General features: G+C 34.9%; 1 protein-coding gene across 1 annotated transcript in view; it reads left to right on the top strand.

The window, feature by feature from the left end:
* The first annotated feature begins 484 nt into the window (after positions 1–484).
* The window catches only part of Ralyl (RALY RNA binding protein like), a 322,662-nt gene continuing 310,070 nt past the window's right edge, over positions 485–13,076 (top strand). The window contains exon 1 of the mRNA XM_035438706.1: positions 485–758. Within this exon, the coding sequence (XP_035294597.1) occupies positions 503–758 (256 nt within the window). The 5' untranslated portion in view covers positions 485–502. The remainder of the gene's footprint in view (positions 759–13,076) is intronic.

The raw sequence follows: 13,076 nt of genomic DNA, 5'->3' as shown, positions 1-13,076 counted from the left end.
CTGAAGCAGATAACCAGTGTGCCTGTTACAGAGCCTATAGCTCATACAGCCTGTGCTCAAACTCTGCAAAATTCTGTGTTACTAAATATCCCTTTCATCAGATTTGCACATGTGGACTTTTATCTTCTTTTCTTCTTTTCACAGAATAAACAGGTTTATTCCTTAAATTTTCCTTATCAAGTATAAGTATCTTTACAAATAAAATGACTATAAAATATTCAGTCATACTCAGGGCTGATATTGGATACAAAATTGAAGCATTTTTGAGAACTATATGTAATTAATTATGAGAATTTCCTAACATGGTTTAGTCAATCGATGTGTACCGTGAATATTATTAAATTTTCTTTACAAGACAATCAGTAATATTCATAAATTTGCATTTCCAGATGACAATTTGAAACTTTTTCAATGCCAGTGAAATATATTAAATTTAGTTATTTTATTTTCTGATTATCTTATTTGTCTGTTTGTTTAAGGATTAAAACAAGGTGAGCCAACCATGACGGGCAAAACACAGACCAGCAATGTTACCAATAAGAATGACCCCAAGTCCATCAACTCCAGGGTTTTCATCGGCAATTTAAATACAGCCATCGTCAAAAAAGTCGACATTGAAGCTATTTTTTCAAAGTATGGGAAAATCGTTGGCTGCTCCGTTCACAAAGGGTATGCTTTTGTCCAATACATGAGTGAGCGCCATGCAAGAGCTGCCGTGGCTGGAGAAAATGCCAGGGTCATCGCAGGCCAGCCTCTTGGTAAGCTATGCTCAGCTGCAGATTTTCCTGTGGTCTATCCACTTTGCCTATAGTGTTGAATTTAATTGTCAGCAGCTCCATACTATTTATTACTTCCTTAACCAGTTACAGTTCCAGACATTTATCGGATCATTTTGTATGTAGTTAGTATTATCTCAACAAATATGTCAACTTGTGAATAAAGCTGTTTGTGATATTTACAACTTCCACTAGTTCTGAGACAGGCAAACACAATATATGCATCCAACTTAAGTTTATTTGAATTGAAATAGTGTGTAACTTCCACAAAACATATGCTAGTTTTAATGACCGTGCATGTAAGATTTTTTCCAAAAGGATAATTCATTTTCTTTATTTACAATTTTTATTTGGGAAGAAAGGTTTTAGAAATATATTTTCCAGACTAGAAAGGATCTCAACTTACTTCTTCCTAAATGGTTAGGAATGGTGTATATCATGCATCCTCTATGCCCACCAGCATTCACTTTATGTTTCATGTCGGAGGAACAATATTTTTGCTAAGAAAAGAGACAACATCTTGTAAGGTAGAATAAAAATGAGAATAATACATTTCTAACAATCGAAGGGACAAAACCAAAAATATTGTATATTTTCCCACATAAAAAATGCAACCAATCCATCAGTGCTTGTCTCATTTATATTTCCCATCCTGGACATATTAATATTTCAAACTGACTATATACTTTCTTGATTATTCAACATGGGTCTTTAAATATAACTTCATTTTCCCCACATCCAGTCTATCTTGTAAGTATTATGTAACAATTGTTAGTATCCCCAGTTCTTTATGTATGTAGTTTTTAAAATAAAATGCTCAATCCCTTCCTTTGACCTATATTTCAAACGCAGTCTCATATCTCATACCAAACTCTGTGTTTACCTTAGTCCATGCTACAGACCATCATGTGTAGTCACTATTGTATACCAGGACCCCAAGGAAAGGTTCTGCTCTCAGTGATTTCTCCACTCTGGAGGAATGTTTTTGTTTTGTTTAGAAACATGAATTATATCATCAACCTGTTGCTACTTCTCCAAGGTATGCAATTTAAGAAAAGTTTATTCTCTCTCATGTATGCTGTGAACCTCTGTACTGTCACATCTTCAACCCTGTCCCATGCCCTGTGGTGCCTGCTTTGCTCTAATCATATTAGCAGCCTTGACACAGCTCCTGCATGGCAGGAATGCTTGGCTTTCAGAGACTCTGGACCCACGAAATCCCTTGCTAGTTATTTGTTCCCTTGATTGTTGTAAACTAAACCTCTACAGAGAGGCCTTTCTGATTGGCTTAAAAAATGCTTGCCTTTCTTACAGATCCTTAAATTCTGTATAATGCTTTTGTAATCATCATCACTATCTTGATGAGATATTTCAGTTTATGATATTGCCTCATCTTGACCACAAGCATAAATCCAAAACAGCATATTAAAGAAGCAATAGTACTGAATAATCAAGTTAGACAAGCGTGATGAATACTATACTATAGAATTTCATCAATTCAGGAAAATGTTTGGTGCGAGGACAAGTGGAACACAACTGTAAATCCTGGCACAGAGCAGGCTGAGGACCAAAGAGGGAGAGTCTGCATGCATCCTGGGTTATATAGTGAGAAAAAAAAAACATTGGGAAGCTATGGTATTCATTAAAATGTGAGTGATGTCTGAAGTATAATATTGAAGAGAATAAACTGTTTTATGTAATATGTGATATAAATCCTCAAATATATATGTAAAATGATAGTTTTTTATTTACATCTTTATTGTTCACTTTTTCTCTACTGTAAAGAAAGATGATGTTTTTCAATAGTCTAGTCCATTTTCCAGGTGCCCAGTTGGTTTCCTTCCTGGAGATTTCTGCCTATTTGCCTCTTTGGAAAGTGTTGTAATTTGAATTTCTTATTTCACAGTCACATTCAGATAATTCAGGGTCAATCTATTGCTTGTATCTCATTACTGTGAAACTAACAAGACTGGTAGAAAATTTTGGTTATTGCCTCTTATAAAAATAATTACGAATATAAAGTCAATTCTAACTCTGATTCTTTTTCAACTGAACTGTAGCTAATTCTCTGGAGTCCAGTTTTGCATCATCCTTTAGCTGATCACTATCTTTAAAAATATGGACCAGACAAAGAGAAGGGAATTTAAATCCAATCTAGTGTCTTAACTTTACAAAACCAAGCAATAAAAATGGTGCTCTATGTTAACATATTATTTATTATTTATTAAAGTTTACCTGAAGATTCACAAAGCAAAGTCTTTCAAAGCCACAAGCTATAGAAGCCAGGTGGTGGTACTCACTTTTAATCCCAACTCTTGGGATCTCTGTTATTTCAAGGCCACTCTGAGCTATACAAATTATATCCAGTCCTAAAGAGAAACAGCTCACACACACACACAAAAAAAAAAAAAGATCACAGCACTTGGGATCACACACCTAGAATTCCAGGACTCATTAGAAGTATTTAAGACAGGAAAAGGGTCTCAGAGATAGCATTTGCCCCCAGCCCCATTGAGAATAGGAAGACATTCAGTCTCAGGATTCTCCAGTCATGTTGAGGAGAGCATAAAAGTCTGGGATTGCAGTCTGAGGTTCGGTGGAGCCAGGAACGCTTTTCATAAGCTAGTGTCCAGATGATTTGTTTTTCAGATTGAAGCTGGAACCCCAGTATCTGTGTCAGGGTCTTTATTTTTATATTAAATACTGATTAATCATGTTCCATCTTCTTTAGAATAATCTTTTCCTCTTCTCCATGCATTTTTAAAATCTAAAATAGAATTTGGATGTTTGTTAAACATTAGTAGCCATAAGAGAAAATCAGCATCCCAATGCAAGTTCTTTGTTTTCTGGAAATTCTAGATATATGCTTAAAATGATTAAAGGACAAATATTATCATTGAATATTTTGATGATACAAGTAGCAGAATTAGGTGAATATTTTAAGCTGGAGAGAGCATACTGAAATGTCAGGAAGAGCAAAGGTCAGAAAACAGGCTGGTGGGTGGCTTTGTGTAGTTAAAAAAAAATAAGTGGGTATGTGATGGAAGACAATTTTATGAAGATGGAAGTGGAAAAAGAGGTAATAATTCTAAAATTTAAGGAAATAGTATGATATTAGTTAACAAAGTTAAAAAAGATTCAAGAGCAAGCCGCACATTTCTGGGCTGATTCGCTGTTGATAATCTTGCAAGTCAGTACAATGAGAGAAGATTTTTTCAGAGGAAAAAAAATGTTTTGGTCTAAAACTATGAGTCCAGGACCGAGCATTTTCTCATTAAAGATAACTCATATGCTGAAGGAAACATGGTCATATGTATTACTAAAATCTCACAAAATATAGGCCCCAAAATAAGTGAGTGATTTAAACAAGGGGTGGTAATTATGAGTCATGGACACAAATTGTCCATGGATAAATTCACAATGTGATTTCAATGGAGTGTAAAGAGAGTGTTGGATGACTTAGAGTAGATGGAGAGAACTTTAATTTCCTAGGAAGATTCCTAATAAACACCCAGCAAAGTTTGGAATGAATGAGATTTATTGAGATTGCTTAAAGGAATGTGGGTATGGGATTTTTTTCTTGCCAAAGCAGCAAATATTCAAAGACAGCTGTGTTACCTACCAAAAACATAGTGTTAGTGTGGATATCAGCTCAAGAAAGCTAGACTACTCAACAGAAAACACAGGTGCCTTTCCAGATACCTTAGTTGGTCTGAATCTATTCCAGGGACTTCATCTCCCTGGTTTCTTCCTCCTCCAGATGACCCTGCCTACCTGAGAGAGTCTCTTAGCAGTCCTTAAGGCTTATATATGCTTGAGAGACAAGAGACTCAGTGAATCTGGTCAGACTTGGTGATTTTCTGAAACTAGTGGTTTGTTTATTTTCTGACTTGGATGAATTCCTTCTTGGATGGAATATCTTCGTCTTCTCTTAGAACACACTATTGTTTCTCAAAATGGGGGTTGGGAGGAGAAGAAAATCTAGGCAGGGAGACAGGAGCACACAGTTTCCATGAAATGGGAAAGATGGAAAATTGTGGGGAATCTAACATGAGAGGGAGGAGGGGGTATAGGACAGAGGATAAAAAGAAGAGGTAAATAATACTAAGGGTTTTTGGAAAATCACTAGTGATAATTATTTTATCAGCTTGCTTAAAATTCATAATATAATCTACATAAGCATATTAAATAGATCTGCATCATTCTGCATGTCAATGCTCCTAAGAACCAAAGACTGTCTAACAACAAAACAGCAAGGGCAATAGCAATGGAAAAGAAAGAAAGAAACAGACAAACAAACAAACAAACAAACAAAAAATCAGTGCCCACCAAGGGAAAACTCTAAGTCATTGGTATAGGGAGGCTAGTCCCACAAAATCACCATAGCAATGTGGCCATTGCCACTATCTTCCCCTCCCCCACCTCTTTTGACAGAGCAAAAGGAGAAAGAGGGGGATGTTGACATTTGATTGTTTTTGCCCTTGTGTAGAATCTGGACCCTAGCTCATATGATGATGTCACCCATTTTAGAGTTCTATACTAAATCAATTCTGGAAATGCCTTCAAATATTCTGCCAGGGGTGTTTCATTTAGGTAATTCTAAATCTAGTCAAGCTGACAATCACCATTAAGCGTCACACAGATTTTATTGAGGTCTGTCCCCCAGCAGACAGCAGTCACTGCAAAGGACAGCTGAGGACAGAAAGAAAAAAAAATTGTCTCCTAAATGGTGAGCTTCCACAGGTATAGTCAACTGATACTGAGGGTTGCAAGGTTTCTGCACACATTGTCCTTCATTTTGTCAGGTACTTGAACTTAACACAACGACATAGTCATGTGTTGGCTTGTTTCTATCTTGACAAGACAGTGACAATGCTCCACTGTCACTGACTGAAGTTCATATTCAGTCAAGTTCAGGCTCACTGTGAGGAAGTTGCTGAAAACCAAAAGGGAAGGGTGAGCAGCTTCTGAAACATTGCCTTTGTGGAAGCAATTCTCAAAAGTAGCTCACATTATCTTGGTGGAAGAATCAGGGTCTTTCCTGCTCTATCTCACATGAACATCTATAAATGTGAGATAAATATACTTCTCTTACATTCTAGAAAGTGATACTAATGTACTTTGCTACAGCATCAGAAAATGCACTAACAACCATAATCTTCCTAAAATTTCTATGTTAGACAGCTGAAATCTTACCTTAAAATACTTAGTTACCACTGCTAGACTACTAATGATTTCAAGACTTCCAACATTAAATGTTCTAATGTTTAGGTCAGTTAAGACACGAAACACTGTATTCATGGTAGCTTAATCACATGTCTTTTAGACTAAGATTCTTTCTAGGTCAATATTGACTGACCACATTCACACTGAGTTGTAAAGAACATTTATTTGGCCAAGACTTGCTGTCTGTCCTCAACAAAATTAGTAGCATGACAGCAATGTTTCATGGACCAATTTCAAAACAGGCATTGCAGACTTAGTCAGGGTGTTTTGCTTATTTGGGAATATTTTACCTCACCAATAGCATATGTCTATTTGCACATAGAGTGTCCCCCCCCCGACTAGAAACATTTTATTCTATAAAATTACGCAATTCTGTTTTTGACATACAGAATAAAGATATAATGGTATATGCTTTTTCCTCTTCTCATAAAAAGAGACATTATTTTAAATGCTTTAAATCTTGTCTTAAAATCACAGGGCATGGAATAACTGTGGTTGTTCAAAAGTTGGGGTTCAACCTTCATTTTAATCTGGATCTTGAAAGTAGATCATAGTCTGATCTTGGTTATCTACTGTCTCTAGATTTTTAATTTTTACTGTATTGATTCAGATTCCTAAATCCTATTTCAGAATACATAAAAAGGTACCATGAGTTAGCTCAGTGGTCCATGACTTGCCAAAATGAGAAACTTCAGTGTAATACAAAGTTCTCAACAGTTATTTCCTTTAAAGGTATATGTCTTTGAGTAATAATTTAATTTAAGTTATGTTTTTCTAAAATTAAACTTATTTGTTAAAAAATAAAGTATTGTTTCTATTCTTCTTTTTATTTCTTTTGAATTTATATTAGTCTGCTCAGCAGATAGTTTACAAAGACCTCAAGTAGATTTCTGAAACCACACAATTAACATTAATTGTTCTTTATATCATGCTTCTTCCAAGTAATGCATACTACAATGAAGCTTAAATCATACATCAATAATACCAAGATAAATAAATTATGGTTAATGTGGTATTTAGTAGTATTATAGAACTATGGCATTTTTTTCTTCTTTTCTGGTGAGCAGTGGTCTATAGTCATACATTTTTAAAATTTAAATTAGAAACAAGCTTGTTTTACATGTCAATCCCAATTCCCCTCTCCCTCCCCTGCTCCCCTGCCCCTCACTAGCCTGCTATCCCATCCCCTTTCGGGTTCTCAGGGAAGGTGAGTCCTTCCATGAGGAATCTTCAATGTCTGTCATATCATTTGGAGCAGGGGCTAGGCCTTCTGTCTAGGCTGATAGAGTATCCTTCTATGTGGAATGGGCTCCTTTTCATACATGAGGAACTAAGGCACCTTGTGTCAGTAATTTTTTTCGTCTTGTTTGGAATACATTGATTGTAGGTAATTGAAACAAGCAAAATCACTGTTAACCCTTAATTAAAACATGTCCTAGACCTGTACTTTTGCTTCATAGAGCATGGTATATTTAAGTGACCTTTCAGTGAAAATACGTATCTCTTGAGACTATGACACTTTTCAAAAGTTTTCACCTTTCCCCCATTGACTTTGCCTGTTTGTACTCCCAGGTTACATTGGCTTACTAAGGAAGCTTATTTATAAATATGATTATCATATATTTGGATAGCATTCTAGTAACATTTTGGTAATGCCACTTTCTAACCCTGAATAATATCATGTTTCAAATTCTGTACAGAAAGGAACATTGGCCTTAATTTAATTTAATTTAATTTCTCATTCATTCAAAAATTTCCAGCACTTCTTTGCTGGCCATTGCATATAGAATAGCTCTGCTTTTGGATTCATGGCACCAATGGGGAGGAAAAGATTGCTAAATTTTCTGTGAAAATAAAGATACCCTCAGGATCCACACTACTAAAGAGATTCTGGAAACCAGACAGTAGCTAGACAGTGTATTATTTAAAAATGCATGCCCTCTTTATAAAATAAAAATGTATCTCAGTTTCATTTTTTAACTGACTAGAGTAAAATTTAAATTTACTTGGTGAATTCTGACACACATTGTCAATATTCGTTGAATTTGATTTCAAACACTTGTTAATATTAGAAATGCTTATTATGCTTTTAAACTAATTATAATCAGAAGAACTTCTGTTCCCACAAACACATTCCATTAAATAGCAAATGAACATTAAAAATATTTTACACTGACTATTTATAGATCTGAAGTTCTACAAATTCTTTTGTACAAAAATATCCTGCAGAGGTTAGAGACTGATATACATTGGTGCCGATTTCAGGCATGTACTGATTACACTGTTTGATTACTCATGAGCGATAAATCAGCATTTGTAATGTCTGTCTGTTCAGATTATCTCACTGTTCCATTCCCTGAAGCAAACCAATTATGAACTTTGAGCGTTGGCTTTAAATAGTAGGAAGAAACCAACAAAAAAAAGAAATATATTTTTTTTCTCTGAGCATCATTTGTAAGTGAAGGAGAATCTGTCTTTAGATCCCTCTCCTCTTGTACTATTCATCTTTCTATCACTGTGATACTGTGAAAAAATATTAAAATAAAAAGCAATGAAAAATGAGAAAGTATATGGTTTGGCTAATAATTTCAGTGAATTCAGTCATGGTCCTGGGTAGATGATATTACTGTTTTGGCCTCTAGGAGACTGAAGACCATACCTAAGACTGTATGATATCAGAAAACAGCTCATATCTCCCCAGTTGGAAAGCAGAGACAGGGAGCCAAAGAGTGAAGGTCAGGGGATAAAATACATTCTTCAAGAGCCCAACCTCAGTGATTCAGTTTCAGCAAAGACATCTTGCCTTCTACAGTTTCTATCAACTCACAGTGTCACAGTCATGTACAACCTCGTAAATAGAAAACACAATGATAAACTCAGAATGCTCATGGTCCAGTCACTCCATGACTCCTGCCCCTAAATTGCTAGGTATCCAGTACAGGGCCTGGAGCATGCTAAGAGAACTCTAACCATGAGCATATCTATCCTAAGTCCTTGTTGTTGTTTTGTTTGTTTTGTTTTAATTTGTTTTCCTTTTTAAAATTTAAATTAGAAACAAGCTTAATTTACATGTCAATCCCAGTTCTTTCTCCCTCCACTCCTCCCCTGTCTTCCACTAATCCCCTATCCCATCCCCTTTCTGCTCCCCAGGGAGGGTGAGGCCTTCAGCGGAGATCTTCAAACTCTGGCCTATCATTTTGAGCAGCAGCCCTTGGTTTTTCAACAAAGAATTCACTATGTACTTTACATTGCTCTTGAACTCTTTTTATGGCCCCATCTGGACTCACACTTGATGGTCTATCCTTGGTCTCCTGCAGCTTAGGATTCCTGACTTGTGTCATAAAAGAGATACAATTCTTTTCTATTGAATTGTTTCATATCATAATTCTCTTTCTTAGGTAACATGGTGACTATAACTTTTAAAAATTTGTTCTGTACTACATGTGGTCACACACCTGTTTTTAGCACACTATAGCTCAGGTTGACAATGCTGACAGTTAGATGCCATAGTATAGTATTGTAGAACGTTTAGAAGAATCTCTGTCTTTCATCTGTGAGATACCTACAGCTTCCCCTCTAAGTCTTGATAAAAAAAAATCGTACAGTCAGGTGTGGTGGTATACACCTTTAATACCTGTGCTTAGGAGGCAAGGCAGGTGGATCTCTGTGAGTTTGAGGCCAGCCTGATCTACAGGGTGAGTTTCAGGCCAGCCAGGGTTCCTACACAGAGAATCCCTGTTTTGTAAAACAAAAAGGAAAGAAAATAGTGCATTTGAAAATTACTTAGCATCCTGAAAGAAAAACACCCACTGTGAGACATCATTTCAAACTCTACAAACTAGGTAACTAAATAAACATCAATTTTCAGAAATCCTGTCACAGGATTTTTAGTCAATACAACCACATTAAAATAGTTTTTTGTGTTATTTTTAAACAATAAGTCATACCAATGTAAAGATGTATCATTATACTTGTCCAAAAAAGTAAGTTAAATCATTGGGAAATTTCTATGTAATCATAACTGTAGTCTATCTTTTGCTTCAACTTTTTTACTTTTTAATAAATAAAACCAAGAAAAAAATTAGCTTGCCTATAAAATTGACATATTTATTGTAGCTATTAATATTTTTAATCTAACTGGGTTAAAAGAACCTTTGTTCTCCTCATACACTTAGCAGACTGCCCTTTAGAGGTGTGATTTATTGCCCTTTAAATTTTTCCATTCATACATATCAGAATATCACTTAAAGTTATGAAGATAGAGAGAATCATGAAGATGTTCAGGCAAAAAATACTGCGAGTTCTGAGATTACTCAAGGACTCAGTTAATCTCAAGTATATACTATCCATTAATACCACTTAAATGTCAAATTAAAAGAACTATGAACTTTGGCATATTTACTTGATGTTCTAGAACATTTATTCATTCCTCCCTTGCACCACCCTTTCTAGTTGAGGAATTGTCTAGCATATGCCTTCAGGTACAAATTAGATACAGACTTTGAACATCCAGTAAGAATAGATTGACACAAGACCTAGGGTAATATGACAAGTTCAGATAATCACTTTTGACATTGTATTCTATTGTCAAACCCCTCAAGAAATTCACAAACCTTATAGTAATATCTAAGTCATAAAAATCTTGTAGAAAAGATCTAAAGAGTGGTTCTGGTTATAAAGAACACTTAGAGAGACAGGATTATATAACTCTACTACCATTTGGACTTATGGAAAACAAGAAAGAAATCCCATGTTTAAGAATATATTGCTAGCATGTTTGCTTCAGCTGAGAGGCTACCAAACTTTAGCTTCTCAAGATATAAATGAAAGTCCTCCCTTGAGCTAATTTGAGCACTTTTGGTAATAAGCATAGAAACATTCATTCTTTTGGAAATCTTCATATATGCCTTAGCCTTTGAAGCTGTCAATAAATCATTCTAAACTTTTCTGTCACTAAAGAATTATCTAATGAAGCCTATAATTTTATAAATGCAATTTTCTAACGTACAATATATTAGAGAGAGGTTCCAAGTGATTATGAATTTCAGGATTCCATACATAGATAATAGTTACATTTTCTTTTGGAAAAAAATCTATGCACACAATGTACAATAACTTGAATAGCACAGAAGTAAGAAGTGTAAGGAATTCATCATGAGAGAGTTTTAAGGACAAATTATTCCTCCCTGTGGTTTACACAAAGTGTCACAATTCCATATTATTAGCTTGTAATAATATTTTATTTCTATGTAATATTTCCTCATTCATTTTCCAAAAGATTATGATGTACCTTACCACATTTTTAAAAATGTTATCTTCCTGTCTTTCTTTTTTGAAAGTAGATATAATTAATCACATCTGAGAGATAGGGAAATCCAGAAATATACTAAAGTTAAAGAGACCTTTTTAAATGAGACAAATATTTTAGAACTTCTGGCTAACATTTTCAAAATACTGTAACTAATTTTCAATTATACTACCCAAAGAATACACACAATATCCGGTAATTATTTAAGAACTGCTCATCCTTCACTGCCATCAGTTCATAAGTGTTCAAATAGCAATGCTCTGCAGACCATAAAACACAGCACATTGCAAGTTTCCAGCAATTAACCAGAGCTACTTAAAATGTTATAAACAACTGCTAATTAGCAAAATTCTAAAACAGAGTGAGTTACAGAACTGGAGTTCTGTCATGCAGCAAAATGCAAGGCCCCACATATGATAGAAAACCTTGGGGATTTACTTTATGTTTCTAAAATTGGTTATTGACTCTATCAGTGAACCTAAATTAGCAAAAGCAATGGCAGAAGCTATAGCTTCCTCCTGATTACTGTCACTGCAAACTTCTAAGCAGAAGTTAAAAGAATCTTACCAGGTGTAGTTACTTGTACGTAATCTCTAGAAGGTAGACATACTGATAAGTAAATTCAAAACTACAGTCTGTCCTTCCATCCTGGGGATGGAAGTGTGTAAAGGTCATGTGTGTGCCAAGTCATATTGCTGTCTTGGTTTGAGCAGTTGTCCTTCCAAACAGTATGTGGAAGAATGATGCTAGAAACTCTGCAGCCATAAGATCCTAAGGGACTTAGAAACAACTTGCCCTACAATTAAGAAATAAGTGAGACATGGAGCAGAATCACGATGACTATTCTTGATATTTTCATTGTGGAATAAAACATATGAAAATGAAGATGACAAATATATGATCATTATGCAATGTATGTTTTATAAAAATATAATGACCATGAAAGGATAAAGAATTGTGACTATATTTAAGAAAATCTTATTGAGACAAATGTGTAATAAATGTGTTCTAAAACAACATATATCAGGATGTGGAAAGTTCAAGATAATATATTATATTAGGTGGTGCACAATATCAAGTCCTATGACAATTCAAAAAACAGGCACTGTTGTAAAATTAGACCATCTAATAAATGCAGTTATTAATTAAGTGGTTTCTTAATCTGTTATAAATGGCAAAACAACAAGAATATTAATCTTTGAGAAATGTCTTTGATACTGCATTCTTAAGTGTCAGAAAACAGAAATTAAAATTAGAGTGTAAATAATCATCAAAGATGAAAGCATACGGTGGGAAGCTTCTGGTAGAATCCCAGCTTTTTAGGTACTGGCTCTGCCACCATGGGTAAGGTACTAAATGCCTGAATGTTGTACTCTTGCCTTTGAAATGGAGATGCTCAGAGCAGAGTCAATATGGTGGTTGTGACTAGGATAAAATCATCAATTTCTATGAAATGATTAAAATGTTTCAATGAAAATGAACAATGCCATGAAACCCAAACAGACAAAGAACTAGACATCAAATTCTTACTTAATTTTTATGAGTATTTTGAGTTCAATAAACATATTTTAATGTAGGTATAAGCACAAGGGTTAAAACAGTTTCTCAAAAGAACCCAAGGCCCACCATAAGGGTTCTATAAGAGAGTGTGGCCTAGACCCTCTTTCTTTCTTTCTTTCTTTCTTTCTTTCTTTCTTTCTTTCTTTCTTTCTTTCTTTCTTTTTCTTCCTTCCTTCATTCCTTCCTTCCTTCCTTCCTTCCTTCCT

The sequence above is a fragment of the Cricetulus griseus genome, chromosome 2 (assembly GCF_003668045.3).
Source record: "Cricetulus griseus strain 17A/GY chromosome 2, alternate assembly CriGri-PICRH-1.0, whole genome shotgun sequence".
Taxonomy (NCBI): Eukaryota; Metazoa; Chordata; class Mammalia; order Rodentia; family Cricetidae; genus Cricetulus; species Cricetulus griseus.
Note: the sequence above shows the minus strand (reverse complement) of the source record. Positions and strands in the feature narration are given on the sequence as shown.